This window comes from Lithobates pipiens, unplaced genomic scaffold (assembly GCF_037356315.1).
Source record: "Lithobates pipiens isolate NorthernLeopardFrog02 unplaced genomic scaffold, aLitPip1_a1.2 Scaffold_8, whole genome shotgun sequence".
In the NCBI taxonomy this organism is placed as follows: domain Eukaryota; kingdom Metazoa; phylum Chordata; class Amphibia; order Anura; family Ranidae; genus Lithobates; species Lithobates pipiens.
In genome coordinates, this window is record NW_027507903.1 from 618,229,759 (window position 1) to 618,249,716 (window position 19,958).

The window sequence follows — 19,958 nt, forward strand, 5'->3', positions numbered from 1 at the left end:
TACACAATAGGAGAACACCCCCCTCCTGTTAATATTACCCTAACAATACAACCTGTACACAGGAATATAATAAAAACAACCGACATATACTATAAATATTACGTTAATTATATTTATGAGGTCTCATTCCAGGTCAAACTTGCCGGCTTTGAACTCACAAGTTACAATACACATTACTACAAGTATAAACACATCCCTCAATAGTTTGCTAGCAGACAAGAGGTGTGTTAATTAGAATACCCAATGCACAGAACACAAGGTCTCCCTTCCAACATGCAGAACTCTCCTGTATTCCTAAGTTCCTTCCCACATGGAGTTTTGGGCATTTCTGCACACATTTGCATCTCAGTATTTCCAGTTGTATTCATAAAATAAATAAACTAACAGAGAGAGTAGACATTACCTGTAATGACCAAGAACCTGTTGGGTGGTTTCACATCTACAAAAAAAATGCAATATCAGTTTTGGATGGACTAACCCTGTATGTGGATGTTTCCTTGAATACATTTAATTTTAAGTATCTATTGCAATTGCCAGGTGCCAATAAATTGTATATATTTTGTAATGGCCCCTCTAATATCTTGGTTTCTCAAGCTATAGATCAGAGGGTTGAATAATGGAGTTACCAATATATATATTAAAGACAAATTCTTTTTTACATTGGAAGAACTGAGTTTTGGTGAGAAAACATATATAGATGCCAAGCTTCCAAAGTATAGACAAACTACAGTGAGGTGGGAACTGCATGTAGAGAAGGCCTTCTGTCTCCTGATGGAGGAAGACATCTTCAGGATGGTGTTGAAGATGGAAATATAGGTGGCAATGATGAACACAAATGGACAGAGAAGAAGAGGAGTAGACAACATAAAGGTAACCAGCTTAACAGAAGAAATATCGGAACATGAAAGTTCTAAAACAGGACCAACGTCACAGTAGAAATGATTGATGGTATCTGGACCGCAGAATTCTAACCTATATAAGAAACCAAACAGTACAAGTGACAAGCTAAATCCTGTTGACCAACATAATGTGACGATCTGAAGTTGAAGTCCAAAGGTCATAATGATGGTATAATTCAATGGCTTACAAATGGCCACGTAGCGGTCAAAGGACATGGTGGTTAGCAGCAGGCATTGAGTAATAGTGCATACTGTTAACAGATAAAGATGCAAAAAACATCTGATAATGGGTATTTTTCCAACACCTGCTAGAGTCAGCCATAACATGCCGGGCAGAATATTGCTGGTGAAGAGGATCTCAGACAAGGACAGCTGGGACAGAAAGATGTACATGGGAGAGTGAAGATTCTGACTGATTATAACCAAGACAATGACAAGGGCGTTTCCTGTTAAAGCCATGACATAAATAATCAGAAGGAAGACAAAAAGTAGAATTTTTAGATCATGGAGGTCTCCGAAACCCAAAATAAGAAATTCTGTGACCACCGTCTGGTTCTTCAGCACCATCACCTAAAGAGCCCAAGACAGAAGTTAAATAGAACTTCCAAACAAGTCATTTGCAAATTTTGGACACAAAATTGTACAGATTTTATTGTTTAGTTTTATGTTTGAAATTTGTTTTAATTTGAAATTGTGTCACTGGAAATGTGCCTACTGACAACTACTATAGAAAGTATAGTATATGGTTTTGCTGTTTTTTCTTTAAATCTTTGTATTATATGTGAAGTACCACCCTCATAAGGGCCATTGGAAGATAACTGTCCCCAAAGGTTGCCTTGACCTTGCAAGCCTGCCGACACCTCTGACACCCTGGGTTCTGACATAATTCACAAATGGACACAATTGCAAAAACACCAGGCTGTAGCAAAGCAAATTAAGATTTTACTAAGAATTCTTAAAAAGGAACTGCAGTCTGCTTACATAATTTGTAATAAAAACACCTTTGCCATTCTCAAGCTTCCCTCCAGCCACTTTGCATATTATTTTATATATACTGTGAAACTGAACTTGCCAAATATGCTGCAAAAATCTCCATCCACTGAGTCTGGCTGCAACCATTTTAACTGTGGGCAGCTGAAGCTGCTGCCTGTTCACTTCCTGGATTTACACAGACACACAGAGGCACACATCTCCAGCTCTGCAGATTTAATTGGCCCTCTTATGACTCATCCGCCCCTCCCTTCCTGGCAAACTCTCAGAAGAGTGAGAGAGAGAGCTCTGCATGATGGCATAAGCCTAGGATAATGACCAGACAATAAACAGGAAGTGGGCTGTATAAAGTATTTACTGGCAGAAAAAAAAAGGTTTTACTATCCAAAGTTAAAACAACAAGGGCAGAAGATTTAATAGATGGAAAGATGAAAAAAAAGACTGAAGTTCTGCTTTAACCACTTTCAGACCGGACCATTTTGCTGGTAAATGACCAGAGGTCTTTTTACACTTTGGCACTGCGCTGCTTTAACTGGTAATTGCGCGGTCATGCAATGTTGTACCCAAACGAAATTTGCGTCCTTTTCTTCCCACAAATAGAGCTTTCTTTTAAAGGTATTTGACTGACTCTGCGATTTTTATTTTTTGTGATATAAACGTAAAAAGACCGCAAATTTTGAAAAAAAATGATATTTTCTACTTTTTGTTATTAGAAAAATCCAATAAACTCAATTTTAGTCATACATTTAGGCCAAAATGTATTCAGCCATATGACGTCTTTGGTAAAAAAAAAGTCAATAACTGTATATTTATTGGTTTGCGCAAAAGTTGTCACATCTACAAACTAAGGTAAGTTTTCTGGAATTTACGCAGCTTTTAGTTTACGGGACTGCCTATCTAATTTCTTGAGGTGCTAAAATGGCAGGGCAGTACAAAACCCCCCCAAATGACCCCATTTTGGAAAGTAGACCCCTAAGGAAATTGATAAGTGGCATGTTGAGCCCATTGAATATTTTATTTTTTTGCCTCAAGCGATTGAATAATGACAAAAAAATGTTTTTTTTTTTTTTTTTTTACACAAAGTTGTCATTAAATGATATATTGCTCACACATGCTATGGGCATATGTGAAATGACACCCCAAAATAAATTCTGCTGCTTCTCCTGAGTATGGGGATACCACATATGTGGTACTTTTTGGGAGCCTAGCCGCGTACGGGGCCCCGAAAACCAAGCACCGCCTTCAGGCTTTCTAAGGGCGTAAATTTTTGATTTCACTTCTCACTACCTATTACAGTTTTGAAGGCCATAAAATGCCAAGATGGCACAAAACCCCCACAAATGACCCCATTTTAGAAAGTAGACATCCCAAGCTATTTGCTGAGAGGCATGTTGAGTCCATGGAATATTTTATATTTTGCCACAAGTTGCGGGAAAATTACAAACTTTTTTTTTTTTTTTTTTACACAAAGTTGTCACTAAATGATATATTGCTCACACATGCTATGGGCATATGTGAAATGACACCCCAAAATAAATTCTGCTGCTTCTCCTGAGTACGGGGATACCACATATGTGGGACTTTTTGGGAGCCTAGCCACGTACGGGGCCCCGAAAACCAAGCACCGCCTTCAGGCTTTCTAAGGGCGTAAATTTTTGATTTCACTTCTCACTACCTATTACAGTTTTGAAGGCCATAAAATGCCAAGATGGCACAAAACCCCCACAAATGACCCCATTTTAGAAAGTAGACACCCCAAGCTATTTGCTGAGAGGCATGTTGAGTCCATGGAATATTTTATATTTTGCCACAAGTTGCGGGAAAATTACAAACTTTTTTTTTTTTTTTACACAAAGTTGTCACTAAATGATATATTGCTCACGCATGCCATGGGCATATGTGAAATGACACCCCAAAATAAATTCTGCTGCTTCTCCTGAGTATGGAGATACCACATATGTGGGACTTTTTGGGAGCCTAGCCGCATACGGGGCCCCGAGAACCAAGCACCGCCTTCAGGCTTTCTAAGGGCGTTACAGTTTTGAAGGCCATAAAATGCCAAGATGGCACAAACCCCCCCCCCCAAATGACCCCATTTTGGAAAGTAGACACCCCTAAATTTACGGGTACACTAGTGAGACTAGGTAATAAATGGCGGGTGCCCTGAAACTATAAAAAAATAACTAACCAACCAGCGTCACCTGTAACAGTTATATGGTGATCACTGGTGAAAGGGTTAACTAGGGGGCAATCAGGGGGCTTTATGCGGTAGTATATGGGGGTCCCTGGCGCTATAAAAAGCTGCGGCGAACCTAAATACCTACCTGCCTAACTAGCGTCACCTGTGACACTAATACAGCGATCAGAAAAACGATCGCTTATTAGGCTGGGTTCACACTGGAGCGATGCGGGAACGCCACGAATCCGCGGCGGGTTCCCGCATCGCATGCCTCCCGGCGGCAGTTCACACTGCCCAATGAGAACTGCTGGGAGTGTCAGTGAAATGTTAATGACACCCCCAGATCAGTTCGCATATCGCAGTGCGATCTGCAAACTCGGATCGCATGGTGTGAACACCCATGTGATCCGATTCTGCTGCGGAGCAAAAAAAGGGTCCCGTGCGAGTTTGCGGCGGGTGCGGCGGGTGCGGCGGGTGCGGCGGGTGCAACGCGAATTCAGCCATACTATCTGTATGGCTGAACTCGAATCGCACAGAGATCGGATGTGATTTGCACTGCAGTGCGGTGCGAATCACATCCGTTCTCATAAACCGCTGCAATGTGAACCCAGCCTTAGTGACACTGGCGACGGGGGGTGATCACGGGGTTAAACCTTTATTGGGGGGGTTAGGGGGGTACCTTAGAACTAAAGGGGGCTAACCCTAACTGCCCTAACAGTTATTACAGTCACAAATGACACCCGCCGTGTGATCAGGGGGTTAAACCTTTATTAGGTAATAAATGGCGGGTGCCCTGAAACTATAAAAAAATAACTAACCAACCAGCGTCACCTGTAACAGTTATATGGTGATCACTGGTGAAAGGGTTAACTAGGGGGCAATCAGGGGGCTTTATGCGGTAGTATATGGGGGTCCCTGGCGCTATAAAAAGCTGCGGCGAACCTAAATACCTACCTGCCTAACTAGCGTCACCTGTGACACTAATACAGCGATCAGAAAAATGATCGCTTATTAGGCTGGGTTCACAGTGGAGTGATGCGGGAACGCCACGAATCCGCGGCGGGTTACCGCATCGCATGCCTCCCGGCGGCAGTTCACACTGCCCTATGCGAACTGCTAGGAGTGTCAGTGAAATGTTAATGACACCCCCAGATCAGTTCGCATATCGCAGTGCAATCTGCAAACTCGGATCGCATGGTGTGAACACCCATGCGATCCGATTCTGCTGCGGACCAAAAAAAGGGTCCCGTGCGCATTTGCGGCGGGTGCGGCGAATGGCTGAACTCGAATCGCAGAGATCGGATGTGATTTGCACTGCAGTGCGGTGCGAATCACATCCGTTCTCATAAACCGCTGCAATGTGAACCCAGCCTTAGTGACACTGGCGACGGGGGGTGATCACGGGGTTAAACCTTTATGGGGGGGTTAGGGGGGTACATTAGAACTAAAGGGGGCTAACCCTAACTGCCCTAACAGTTATTACAGTCACAAATGACACCAATGCAAACAAAAAAAAAAAAAAAATGCATTGGTGTCACTGTGACTGGGGGGGCAGGGGTAATTGGGGGGGTGATCGGGGGGTAAAGGGGGGGGTGAGTGTGCCTGGCATGTTCTACTGTGTAGTGTAGTGCTTGTGCAACTCACCGATGCTCTCTCCTCGGTGCTGGAACGAAAAATACCGACACGGAGGAGAGATTACATCACTTCCTCTCCTGTGTTTACATTACAGGAGAGGAAGTGATGCAATGCTTCACTCCCATTCGTCAGGAGCGATCGCGAGGGGGTGGCCATGAATGAATGGCAGCCTCCTCATCACCGATCGCTCCTGCACGGATACCGACCGCCGCAGGCACCGGGCGGGGGCCCGATCGGGCCCCCAACCCGCGGGAAGGCAGGGACGTACATGTACGCCCATATGCCTGCCCGTGCCATGCTGTCGACGTACATTGTCGTGCGGCGGTCGGGAAGTGGTTAAGTCAACAGACAGAAAGGAATGTTAATGCAGATATCATTCAACATAAAACTTTTAATCTTAGCAAGTGTAGCACTAACCCCCGAAGGAGCTGCTGGTTTTATTGGGCTTACCATTACCTTCTGGTCTGCTTCTCCATCTAGGGATTCCCATGGTAGATGGCCCAAAGAAATGTGGAAACTGACACTGAAACTTCTTTTAGGTTATTTATTTGAAACAGAAATGGAGTCTTTCAACGAAGGGTAGAGGGTTAGGCTTCATGCACACTGAAGCTCAAAAAAGCTTTTTCTGGACGCTGGCAGAAAACGCTGGCTGAAAAACCTGCTTTTAACAGCGTTTTGTACTAACTTTTATGAGCGTTAGTGTTTATGGGTGTTTTTAATAAAAATACATAGAGGACACTCCAAAAATGCCACAGTGCATTCCAAACTCCCACAATGCATTGAAAAAAATAGAACGCCGAACACTAATTAATGCTTGTTTATGAGCGTTTATCGCCATTTGTCGTTTTTTGGCGGTGAAAAACGGCACTTTGAACGCAAATTTCTGTTGTTCAGAAAAAAGCCCATAAACTCCACTGCTCATTAAAGCTAGAAAACGTCCATGTGTGCATGGACACATAGGCTAACATAGAGTGGAGATTATGGGCTTTTAAAAAAACAATGCCCAAACTCCAATAAACTGCAGTTTATGAACTCCAGTGTGCATGGAGCCTTAGGAGTAAGTTCAGGTACATTAGATTGCAAAAATGAAGGAAGCCTTATAGGAAAATCCAGAGAATAGCAACCGTTTCACAACTGGATTTTACAACCCCCGAATAGACCTTCTCTCACTAGGCCTAGCAGCCGGTAGGGTGCTCGGTAAAGTCTCTGCTACAGACTTGTGATGTAGACTTGAGCGTAGGATGTTTGACAAAGTCTCTGCCACAGACTTGTGATGTACACTTGAGCGTTACTGAGGGACATAGACCAATTTAAAGAGCTATCATACGGTACCAGTATCTCTTAGCCTTACCTGGAGATACAGTATAAGTGTTGATCCAGGTTCCGTCCTTCAACTTAGCCTCCAGGCTCCTTCAGAGAAGCCAGCCTTGCTCACGGCCTTCTCCTGAAGAGTCCTTACCTGGGGTTCTTCAGTTGCTGGGCTTTTCCCTTCAGATGAGACGGCACCGGACCACCCTTGGATCGATAAGCCGAGACTTGAATTGCATGATTCCACACCCCAGGCCAGGAGGGCCATGGGGCCGGGTCAGGAGGACCCCCAGAACTGAACAGACAGAAAATAATCTCCAGAACCCCGAAGCACATGATGTCAGTACCTTAAATACCACCTCCCAGAATGCACAGCAGGAGAACACTCCCACTGGGCTGGTTCCGAGAGAACAGTGGCATTCAATACACCCAGCTAAACTACGTTCTTACTCTTGCCGACGGTGACAGCGACACCTGCGGTCAAGGAGAACCCAGTGCAACCCAGCTGGACTAATACCGAAACCAGAAATTTAGAAAATTAGCCCCAAAACCCAACTGTGGTTTCAGGCAAATTAACTTTAGAAAAAAACATAGCTCCTGCTCGTCAGGAGCCAGTGCTACATACTCCCCCCTCCCATTTAGATGATGTCCTCATCGTCTGGGAAAGAAAAACAAAACAAAGACTTTCAGTCCTGAAAGTCGGGTACCTGAACTTAATATTTGGGATGAGGGATGAAAAGGAAAAGGGAAGAACATGAAACATACATTACATTAAACAGATGACATAAAACAAGTCACATTATGCACAAACCCCAAATTCTGACTATCTACACCACCCACTCTCTGGCAGCTTGATAGGCGATAATGGTGATTCCTGAAAAGAAAATACACAAAAAGAACAACAAGAAAAACACATACTATGTGTACAATCCTAGGAGGCAAAATCCTGTTCTCAGCAGAAAATGAGACTCTCTCTCCAGTGCTGTTGACCTACATGTCTGCGTGCAATAGTCTAAGTCAGTGATGGCGAACCTTGGCACTCCAGATGTTTTGGAACTACATTTCCCATGATGCTCATGCACTCTGCAGTGTAGCCAAGCATCATGGGAAATGTAGTTCCAAAACACCTGGGGTGCCAAGGTTCGCCATCACTGGTCTAAGTGTTTGTGCAGACTCCCACCACCTAGTGGCAAGAGCAACAAAGTACAAGTACTTTCATACAAGTGCTGTGGCCCGTAGATGACCTTGACATGGATCTTTCCTCCAGTAGACCTAACACTTGCTAACTAGCCCCACAGTCCTTGTAATTTATTATTTTTTCCAAGCAGAGGGAAAACAGTCTCTATAACTGCTTTACCAATAGAAACGAGGATCTGGCAAAATTTGTGTTTTCCCTTTGGCATCCACAGTGGTGATGAAGTATACCACATTGTCCTTTCCCGGCCGGCAAATGACAACTTTATCAGAGTATATGGGTCTCCCAAAGCTCCAGTGCTGAAGACACCCAGTGAAGCGTTCGTACATAGTAGGGGAACATTCTTGTTTCCTAAAGGGCTTAGGCACTTTTAGGTAGTCCCACACATCACTGGCATACCAATGCTCTCGGTTTTTCTCAATTTCTTACATAATTTCCTTGGGAACATAAGGGAATTCCAAACCGTATTCTGTAGCCACCCACTTGTTCAGCAGCCGCTGGGATTGTGCGAGCCTAGGCAGAGCTCGGACACTTCCATCCCCGGGAGACACACAAGAATTTGGTGATTTATGTACCATGGCAAAAGACATTCTCTTAGATTTGGGCAAACTAACATTTTTAGGTAACGTTAAGTCAATAGTTGTAGGGGTTCCCGCCCAAGGCGATGCACTCCCCGAATTTAGAGCTAACCAGCCAGAAACATTGCAGGTTGCGGCCACATCATCTGCATTGGCCCATAACATCTCTTGGGACAAAGTCTCGAACAACTCATCACCCCCTGACAAATCGGACAGAGAATCTATTTCTGAGTCCCTCAACTCCTCTGCTGGAAAATAGTTACGTACAGTCCCACTCAATACAATTTCCCCAGATTTCTCACCCATATCTGTAGTGGATTCCTTGGAAGCGATCTCTTTCTCCTGATCAAATCCAGGCAAGTTCTAGGATAGACCTCTACTGCAGCCGCAGGAGGCCTTGACTTTCTTTGGAGCAGGCACAGTGATTGTAGTAATGATGGACGAAGTAGTGTCTATGACGTCCGGAGCGGCTCCTCTGGTAATGGCATCTCCCTCTGGGATACTGTTTGTAGCAGTCGGCGTACAAGTTGTAGGCCTTGCCACAGCAGCATATACAGCAGACTCCTCGGTGGCAACGCTCGTGGCCCAGTCCATGCGGTATACCTGAGGCGGCACGGTGGGTTGCTCCACTTTAAACAGGTATTCTCCAAATTGCAGGCATCGGACAAACGGCCAGAAATTTGTGACCAGTCCCTCGCACTTGTTTCAGAGCATTCCCAGCACCTCAACATCTCCCTCCGTGTACTGTACAAAATGCCCCTGCAGTCCCAGACGAATTCCTGTATCCATGAGCAAAGTCCCATGCAGTCTCACACTCCCACTGAAGGCATCCTGGGTCCCATGATGGACAGTGTTCATGGAATCCGGAACATTTTCTTTTTCTTTAGCAAAGAAAAACAATCTCTTTCCTCTTTCTCCTATGACACACTCACATGGTGCCTCGTGCAGGAAACAGAACAGGCAAGACTCCTCCCACTGGTTCCTCCAGTCACGCAACTCGCTGGCTTTTTCCGACTCCAACCACAGTTTACGCGCCAAACAGTGGCCGTCAATCACTCCTGGTAAAATGGCGCAGTCCAAAAAAACAAACCCACTACCATATGAATTCCACACAGGCAATTCTCTTTAGTTGTGAGAGGTAACGGCAAATCCCGGGCTCGAGCCCCCACATGTAGCACTAACACCCGAAGGAGCTGCTGGTTTTATTGGGCTTACCGTTGCCTTCTTGCCTGCTTCTCCATCTAGGGATTCCCGTGGTAGATGGCCCAAAGAAATGTGGAAACTGACACTGAATTTTCTTTTGGGTTATTTATTTGAAACAGAAACAGAGCCTTTCAATGAAGGGTAGAGGATTAGGAGTAAGTTCAGGTACTTTAGATTGCAAAAATGAAGGAAGTCCTTATAGGAAAATCCAGAGAATAGCAACCGTTTCACAACTGGATTTTACAACCCCCCCGGATAGACCTCCTCTCACTAGGCCTAGCAGCCGGTAGGGTGCTCGGTAAAGTCTCTGCCACAGACTTGTGATATAGACTTGAGCGTAGGATGTTTGACAAAGTCTCTGCCACAGACTTATGATGTACACTTGAGCGTTACTGAGGGACATAGACAAATTTAAAGAGCTATCATACGGTACCAGTATCTCTCAGCTGATCCGGTGATACTGTATGAGTGTGGATCCAGTTGCGTCCTTCAACTAAGCCTCCAGGCTCCTTCAGAGAAGCCAGCCTTGCTCACGGCCTTCTCCTGAAGAGTCCTCCCCTGGGGTTCTTCAGTTGCTGGGCCTCTCCCTTCAGATGAGATGGCACCGGACCACCCTTTGATCGATAGGCCCCGAAATCCCCTCGGGCCTGTCCCTGCAGTTTGCGATGCCTCGGGCCAGCCAGCCCCGGGACTTGAATTGCATGATTACACACCCCAGGCCAGGAAGGCCATGGGGCCGGGTCAGGAGGACCCCCAGAACCGAACAGACAGAAAATAATCTCTGGAACCCAAAGCACGTGATGTCAGTACCACCTCCCAGAATGCACAGCAGGAGAACACTCCCACTGGGCTGGTTCCGAGAGAACAGTGGCATTCAATACACCCAGCTAAACTGCGTTCTTACTCTTGCTAGTGGTGACAGCAACACCTGCGGTCAAAGAAGAACACAGTGCAACCCAGCTGGACTGATACTGAAACCAGAAATTTAGAAAATCAGCCCCAAAACCCAACTGTGGTTTCAGGCAAATTAACTTTAGAAAAAAACATAGCGCCTGCTCGTCAGGAGCCAGCGCTACACAAGTATAGAAAATGGATAAGCAATGCAATGGAAATCACAGTAAATCAGACTGTAATAACCAATAGGCCCTGAAAGAACCTATGACCTCGGGTATAAAAAGGAAGAACACCCGTGTCAAACCTCCCTTAAAGCGGGAGTTCCGCCGTTTTTTTTTTTAAGTCAGCAGCTACAAATACTGCAGCTGCTGACTTTTTAAATATGGACACTTACCCGTCCAGCGAGCCCGCGATGTCGGCCCCCGAAGCCAATCTGTTGATCGGCTCTCGGGTGCTGCCGCCACCATCTTGGGTATGCGGCTTCACTTCCCGGTTCCCTACTGCATCTGAGCGAGTCGCGCTGCGCAATAAGGATGGTCCTTGCTGTCTCTGGGATCTGTGTGTTTCCCAGTAGACAGCGGGGGCCCCGCAGGAAGTGGCGTAAATACCCGTATATTCTGCGGATATCTATGCCCGGAAGTGGGTGCAGATACCTGTATTATACAGGTATCTGTACCCCTCTCCCCCCTGAAAGGTGCCAATTGTGGAACCAGAGTGGGGGAGGGTTCTAATGAGTGGAGGTTCCACTTTAGGGTGGAACTCCGCTTTAAAATCCAGATGCCATGGGCCCGGAAAGCAAACAGCACAACTTATTAGAACACAATGGGGTAGATTTACTAAAACTGGAGCACTCAGAATCTGGTGCAGCTGAGCTGAGAAGTTTGGCAATAAAACCTGGAAGTGGATTGGTTTCAATGCAGATCTGCACCAGATTTTGCACTCTTCAGTTTTAGTAAATAACCTCCAATATTTGAACAATGCAATAAGCTCATTCTGAGTAAGAGTTCCCCTTAATGCACACAGATGTAATGCACGAGTCCTTTTAGTTGGGGGAGAAGAGGAGAGAAATCCTTCTAGTGTAGATGTTCAGAATCTTTAGCTAGCTCAACAAGGGCCCAGAGACATTACTGTCAGTGTTGCCACCTGTCAGTATTTTTATTGGCAGCCAGTAAAAAACAGACAATATTCTCCTGCCAGTAAATTCCAGTAAAAGTAAAAGGTTGCCAGTAAAAAATATGTCTGTGATGCTTGGCTTGGTCCGGAACTGGCTGAGACCATCCAAGTGCCTGCTGCAGTGTGATCGGGCGGCTCTGGCGGAGGCGGTGCCTGATCATGTTGTGTGATGTCATGGTGCAATGAAGCCAAGCAGAGCCGCCAGAGCCTCGTGTGCAGTCTGCGGTATGGGAGCAAGGCAGACTTGGACCGGGACCGTCAATGATGTTTTGACTGGAGTGGATTGGAGGGACTGATTGGCTTGGCGAGAGACTGTCACTGTGACTCAGGAGGGGACGTGTTGTGTCAGTGAGGTCTCATCATCATCTGTGCTGCTGCACACTGCTGTCATTGTCACCGTGAGTGTCAATTTGCTCTGTGTATGCGCACATTCAAATTTTTTGCCCTCCTGAGTCATGTCCCTGAGCTACTTACTTACTATATCAAAAATAAAATAAGAAATATGTTTTTTGCCTTATTATCTACCTTAAATCATATTGCTAGCTGCGTATTGTATTTGTTTGTAGCCTAAATACTCTAATTTGCTGTGCCAGTAAATTTTGGGTGTTGTGTCAGTAAATGTCAATCTGGTAGGTTGGCAACACTGATTGCTGTGCAATGGCGACCAGCAATAGTGGATAGCATATGCATAGTGTTTCCTGTTAGAAGCTTTTGTGTAAAGAGATGGGGTAAAGGTGTCTGCATGCAGTGTCTTTTGTAGGGTGTACACATAGTGGGCTTCTGCCCGCTCACCAATCCGGATGATACCAAGGTTCAAGGGAATAGGAAGTCCAAGAACAGACTCTCGAAGAATCTGCAACAAGTGAAGGGTGCCTGACCATGCACCTGGTGACACAGCGATTTAGCTGGGTCTGTAATGGTGATGATGAGAGTAACCCCCGATAGTCACTTAGCCAACAGAGTGCTGGTGAATGTAGATCTGCCTGCAGGTGTATGGCTCACTTGCTGACGCCTCTCCATGCTATCCAGGCCGCGGCGCCTGCTCACATTCCACAGAGCAGCCGTGTCCCTGCTCTCAGCTGAAGGCCGAGGTCCCAAGAGAGAGAACACCTCCCCAAACCAACGTATTTATGTCCTCACCCAGTATTCTTCTCTCTCTCCAGCTGGTTGGAACTTGTAGTCTGAAGCAGCACTGTAATGCCACGTACACACGACCGGACTTTTTGACAGCAAAGGTCCGACGGAATGAGTCCTTCGGACAATTCGATCGTGTGTGGGCTCCATCGGACCTTTGCTTGCCAAAAATCCAGCAGACTTTAGAAATAGAACATGTTTTAGATTTTTCCACCGGAACTCCACCGGACCGAGAAATCCATTCGTGTGTATGCTAGTCCGACGGACAAAAACCGACGCTAGGGCAGCTATTGGCTCCTGGCTATGAACTTCCTTATTCTAGTCCAGTCGTTCGTCATCACATTCGAATCTGTCGGACTTTGGTGTGATTGTGTGTGGCCAAGTCCATTCATTCGGAAAGTCAGTCGGAAAGACCGTCGGACCTAGTCCCTCGAAAAGTCCGGTCGTGTGTACAAGGCATAAATCCAGGCGCTCATGTCCCATGATCCCCTGCTTTCAGTAGTGGTACCTCATGATCTGCCTTCAGGAAATTATCTCACAATGGCCAGGCTGAACACTAGAGGGAAACAAACTCAAGGCAGCCCTTATAAAAGAACATCTTACGATAACACTGGCAGACAGACTAGTCTGGCTACATATTCAAGACTAAAAATTCCAGTTTTTTAAAAAACATATTATTTAATTTCAGTTAAAGGATAAGTTCACCTTTAAAAAAAAAAAAAAAGAATACATGCACATGATATTCAGGTAAAAAAAATGCATTTACTATTTTTTTTCATTCTTAGGAGCCTGGAAAGCATTGCACCCACGATCAGCAGATCACATGTGGGCGGGGTCATTTGCGCCCATGCACAAGGAGGTATCTTTTGCATAGAGTACACTCATCAATGCCAGATGGAGACTGTGGTCATGTGATAAAAGTCTATCATTAAGGCAGTTCCCTGACTTAAGTAGGAAGTTCCTCGAGATTTCTCTGAAAAGCGACTTGTCTCATGTCGCTACACATTGTAACTTGTATGTTTGCATTAGAAGGGACGTGCTGAGCCCGTGCCAACTCCACCAATCCAGCGCACCTCTGTTACCTCACTCAGAGTAACAGAATGGGGTCCTGTTGAGCACAGAACGCAGACCTCAGGCATGCTTGTTAACTCCTTCCTTTGAATACCTTGTGACCAGACCATAAATCTCCGTTACCCGGGTTTGGATCCAGTTGTATGTGGATACCAAGTGCTAGGGAGGGAGCCAGAGAACGACCTTCTCGCTACCGGAGGACCTGGTACAACTCCTAACGACTGGTTGCTTTGTGTTTTGAACTTGTACGTGGTTACTCTCAGCAAATACTCCTTCCTTGTCTTGATGCGTTAACCTGCTCTGTTTCATAGACCCTGGTTCTTTAGATATGCTGAAACCCACATGCACTCCTTGAAAACATTTCCCAAATGGTCAATGCAACTTTACTGGAGAAATGCAACAGAAACGTTCAATATGAACTAGACCTTCCCTGTAACACTAACTATAGCGGCATATTGGCCTAGGCACACCTCGGTGAGGCAAAAGACCAGTATGGCTTTGTCATTGGCTGATGTCTTCTGAAAACCCTGGTGCCTTCTGCAGCGTCAATTGATTCTACTCACAGGTGGGCTGGCTAGGACCAAGAGCCCAGGAACTGAGCTTGCAACGTTTAAGCCCTTCGCTCAATCTGGGCCAGCCACTAACTCGCAGTTCAACCTGCCTATATTCGGGGACAATGTCAGGCTCCTGCAAACTGTTGGTGTATCTGTCTGCCCGTACCTCCGGTACAGGCAAGCAGTTACTTCACTCCAGGAAGATCAATGACCTACACGAATGCTCACTATTGCCCTCGTAGTTCATTGAGAACTACAAGCTGTCAGCTACAAAAGATGTCTGTACTTGTAGTCTATTCATTCACAGAACTCTGTGAATAAATGACTTGGCCATGTGGGCAGAGCCCTGAAAGTATGTCTTGTTTTCAAATTGGGACAGCTGGTGTGGGTAGAAGATCCCTGACCTGCTGTCATGCGGGGAGAGCTACAGGAGTGGGAACATGTTACATGTCCCACCCTAAAAATGTATTGGAACATGTAATATGTTCCTGAAGGTGAATTTATTCTTTAAAGAGGAAGTAAACCCTGATGAGTTTACTTCCTCTTACATTCCCTGCAAAGATAAAGCATAATGGACTACTATGCATCGCATAGTATTCCATTATGTGTCACTTACCTGACACAGGAGCCAGCGAAGTCACCGCTGTCCCCTGTAGTCCGCCGCATTCATCTTCTCGGTGGGTCTCGCCGCTCCGCCGCTGTCATTCGGCATGCGCACGGGAGCCGCCACTTGCCACATATCGCCGTTGACCGCGGCATGCTCAGTGCGCCCTAGACAGCAGTGCCTGACTTTCGGCAAATATCTCCTAAACCATGTTGGTTTAGGAGATATTTCTTCGACCTACAGGTAAGCCTTAATCTAGGCTTACCTGTAGGTCAAAGTTGGTTGTAAGGGTTTACAACAACTTTAAAGTGGTACTTTATATAAAAAAAATAAAAACAGACAGTCAGGCAGGATTTGTAATGCAGAAAATACATTTTTGTCTCTTCTGCAATAAAGTTATCTACCTGCCTGTCCACCCCATACAATGAGTATAGTTGTGAGTTAAGTAAATATGAAATGTTGAAAATAAATATTTCATATTTACTACCTGCGGCAGAAGTTTGTGAGTGAGCGTCCAGTTGCAGAAAGGTTTAAAATATATGGTGTACTGACATGCTGTGAAGAAACCTGAAAATAAAGGTCTTGGAAGGGACACCGCTCCTTTGCAGGTATCAGAGATGGAAGCCATCGATCCAGCCAGGGCCGTCTTGAAGGCGGGGCAAAAGGGGCAGCTGCCCTGGGCCCTGTCATTGTTGTGGGGCCCAAAGCAGCTGCCTCATACTTGCTAACTATTGCAGTTTATATTACCTTGCCCTTTGAAGTTTTAGTCCTGTGCTGTGTCCTGATATCTCAGTGTGAAGTGATGCTACTAATGTTGCCCAGCTCTGCCCTATTGTTTTGTAAATAGCTGCATCTGGCAGCATAGATATGTAAATAAAGGTGGCATTCATAAGTATATCATGCCCCCTGCAGTGAGGAGATGATGTGCTGTAACCTATAGCAACAAATCAGTGAGCAGTATTACTGTACAGTAATCTCTAGCAACCAATCAACAAGAAGAAATCATTTGCTGTAACCTCTAGCAACTAATCAGTGAGCCGTAATGTGTGCTGTAACCTCTAGGAACCAGTCAGCAAGCGGTAATGATACACTGTAACCTCTGTCAACCAATCGCAATCGCTGCCTGATCTGATACAGTAAACTGACTTAGTAAACTTTGGGTTTTCCTTATTAGAAAGTCAAGCATCCCTGTATAAAATGTTTATTTGTAAAATAAAGTTTTCCAACAACTAATGAAAGTATATAAACCATTGTATAAACTTTAAAAAAGTGTAAAAATGTATTATATTTACCTTCTCTTCAGGGCCATCTTTATTATTGATTGGACCCTGGGCAAACATTTTCTTGGGCCCCCTCTTTCATGCAATTTTGCTCTCCAGATGCTCTGAGACAATAAATAGCAGCTAGACTCAAAATCAGTTTACTGAATCAGATCAGCCTAGCGATTGGTTGCCAGAGGTTACAGTGTATCATTACGGCTCACCGACTGGCTGCTAGAGGTTACAGCACATGACTTCTGCTTGTTGATTGGTTGTTAGAGATGACTGTACATCAATACTGCTCACTTATTGATTGTTAGAAGTTACTGGGCATCTATGCCACTCACTAATTGATTGCTAGAGGTTACTGCACATTATTACTGCTCACTGATTGGTTCCTAGAGGTTACTGCATATTCTTACCGTCCAATGACTGTTCACATGCACCAAAATTCAGGATGCTGTGGCACCATGTTATTTTGAAGAAGGGTTCCACCTCCAATTTGCTTACTATTGCAGAACAGGCTAATGTTCGGCTTAATGACTATAGTTGGGGGCAGAACTTTCTCCTTTACCGCTCCTTTACCACCCCAGTGAGCAGCATTCAGCAGAAGTGACGGTAGATATGACTTCAGGGGGACATGATATACATATGAATGTCGCCTCTATTTACATATCAATGTCGTGGCCCACGACTATTTACATATTAATGCAGGTAATTTACACAGGGTCTGCAGGTGAGTCATCTGTACATGGCAAAAGGGCAGAGCTGAGCAGCAGCAAGAGAAAGTTACACTGAGATATTGGGACACAGCACGGGACTAAAACTTCAAGTGATAAGGCAATTTAAACTTGGATAGTTGGCAAGTATGAGGCAGCTGCTTTTGGTCCCACAACAATGATGGGGCCCAGGGCGGCTGCCCCTTTTTGCCCTTCCTTAAAAACGGTCCTGGCTCTCTTAGTGCATTAGATGCTTACAGTTGGGCTAAAGACTGCTGCGAAAAGTAAACCATTATGGAAACGAATATTAAATAACAGGGGCAGTCTTAATTTGTGAGGACGTGTGGGTGCATCATATTTTGCATGGGGAACAGACATTTCATGCTATTTCCTTCACAAGAGCACAATACTTCACTTCTGGGGTATCTCTCTAGGCTTGCAATGACCGGATAGAATAACTACAGGAAGAATAATGGCAATCTGAGTTTTTTGTTTGAATCCGTGAATCTCTGTTTTTTCAAGTTCAAACCCTGGTCAGGACACCATCTGCATGTTTTTCCTTTGCTTGGGTGTGTTTGCTCCTGGTACGCCTGTTTCCTTCCACATTCCAAAGATATGATGGTAGGTTATTTGAATCCTGTCTAAATTGGCCCCATGTGTTTGCATGTATGTTTATACACTATATTGCCAAAAGTATTGGAACACCTGCCTTTACACACACATGAACTTTAACTGCTTGCTGACCAGCCGCCACCATTATACGGCAGGTTGGCACGGCTGCGTGAATCATCGTAAGTGTAGGGCGGGCGCTTTAAGAGCTCTAGGGGGAGCATGCGAAGCTGGAGCCGATGCGCGTGGCCATCGGCTGCAATATCCACCTGTGACCTGCGATCGCTCCTCAGAGTGCCAGAACGGGGATCCGTCAATGTAAACAGACAGATTCCCATTCTGGCAAGGAAGTAGAGACAGATCTGCTGTTCCTAGTGATCAGGACCAGCGATCTCTCTCTAGACTCCCAGTCAGTCCCCTCCCCCCCCCCCCCATAGTTAGAAACACCTCTCTAGGGAACACCTTACCCCTTGATCATTAGACATGTGTGCTGTCAATAAATTCGTTTTTTTTTCGTTACGTTTCGTATTGGCCGTTAATACGAAATACGAATTTTCGTTAGGTTCGTTAACTTTTCGGAACAATTACGAATGTTCGTTATGATGAATTTATCATTATGAGGGGCTCCCACCATCCCTGTGCTGTGCTGACTTCCTGGGTTTTTAACTTCATCATAACGAATAATCGTAATTAACGAACATTCTTATTTTGTCCGATTCTGAATGCCCCATCGACTAGCAGTACCAGTCTCCCACTCCCATATTAAAAAAGGTAATTTTCCCAAACCCTCACTCAGCAGCAGAAGAAAACCTCTGATTGGTCAACAAAACACCCGCCACGTTTCTGTTGTAACGGAATTTGGATCCGAAATTCGTAAACGAAAATTCATATTTCGTACAAAATTCGGAAGCATAGCAATTCGTATTTCGGATCCTCCCGAATGTACGAATTTACGGAAATTCGTACGAATTTTCGATTCAAATGAAACTAATCGCACATGTCTATTGATCACCACCTAATAAAATAAAAAAATGAACACGGATGAAAAATAATAAGTGAAACCATATAGCAAAATGTAAAACTTTTCTTATCTTGAAGTGGCATAAAGTGAAGTTTTCCCATAAACCTGTGTAATTATCAGGTTACTCAGTTAATATATCCATTTCCATTAATTGTGTTAATGTGAAAATAAAATAAACTACTTCATAAAATTAAAAATAAATTATGTTAACAATAAAAAAATTCTCATTAAAAATACAATAAATAAAATCGGTGGATGAATAGTTCCTGGAATAAATTATTCCTTTGGAAAATTTCTGCTTTGTACCTGATATATTAGCATCCAGTACCATAATAAATATTATCCTTATTCTTCCTAGTGCTTTATATTTCCGTCTCTTACAGCCAAGGGAGTAAAAACCATCTGAAATTAGAAATGATAATTTTTGTATATTGTCAGAGGACTGTTCTTTAACCATGCTTGGGATATAAATAAAATTGTTGTCAACAAATATGATTTTCCTTGGTGTAGGGATAATAATTAGTATATAACAGCCTAATCTTTGATGAACACTCTTAATTATTTATTATAATAATATGGCAAAATAGTGTATTTTACTTTAGTCACAGTTGTAAACAAGATTTTCAAAAAAATTAGAAAATCCATCACAACCATATTTCCAACAAATTTTATCTACAATCTGAAGGTGTGTTTGCATTAGAACAAAATGAACTACCTCCCACCCAAAGTATAGACAAATGAGATCTTAGGGGGGATGCTCCATTGTTCTGGGATGACGTCATATGATGTCGCCCCAGTCTCATAATGTTTGTGTCACTGGTACATGGCGCGACCCTGATCCCGGTAAAGAGCCGATAACGACCAGCTAAATTCTGATGGAGCATACACACGGTCGCATTTTTCCGATGAAAAGCTCTCATTGGTCTTTTTCTG

At 44.5% G+C, this 19,958-nt stretch overlaps 1 protein-coding gene across 1 annotated transcript; it reads right to left on the bottom strand.

Annotated features, from left to right (window-relative positions):
- Nucleotides 1-8: 8 nt before the first annotated feature.
- Nucleotides 9-19,428, bottom strand: LOC143963851 (olfactory receptor 10A3-like). Its single transcript, XM_077473588.1, has 2 exons — nucleotides 19,332-19,428; nucleotides 9-1,469 (listed from the first exon to the last, which is right to left on the bottom strand). The coding sequence occupies exons 1-2, from the start codon at nucleotides 19,344-19,346 to the stop codon at nucleotides 522-524; spliced, it is 963 nt and encodes a 320-aa protein (XP_077329714.1). The 5' UTR covers nucleotides 19,347-19,428; the 3' UTR covers nucleotides 9-521.
- Between the last annotated feature and the right edge of the window lie 530 nt (nucleotides 19,429-19,958).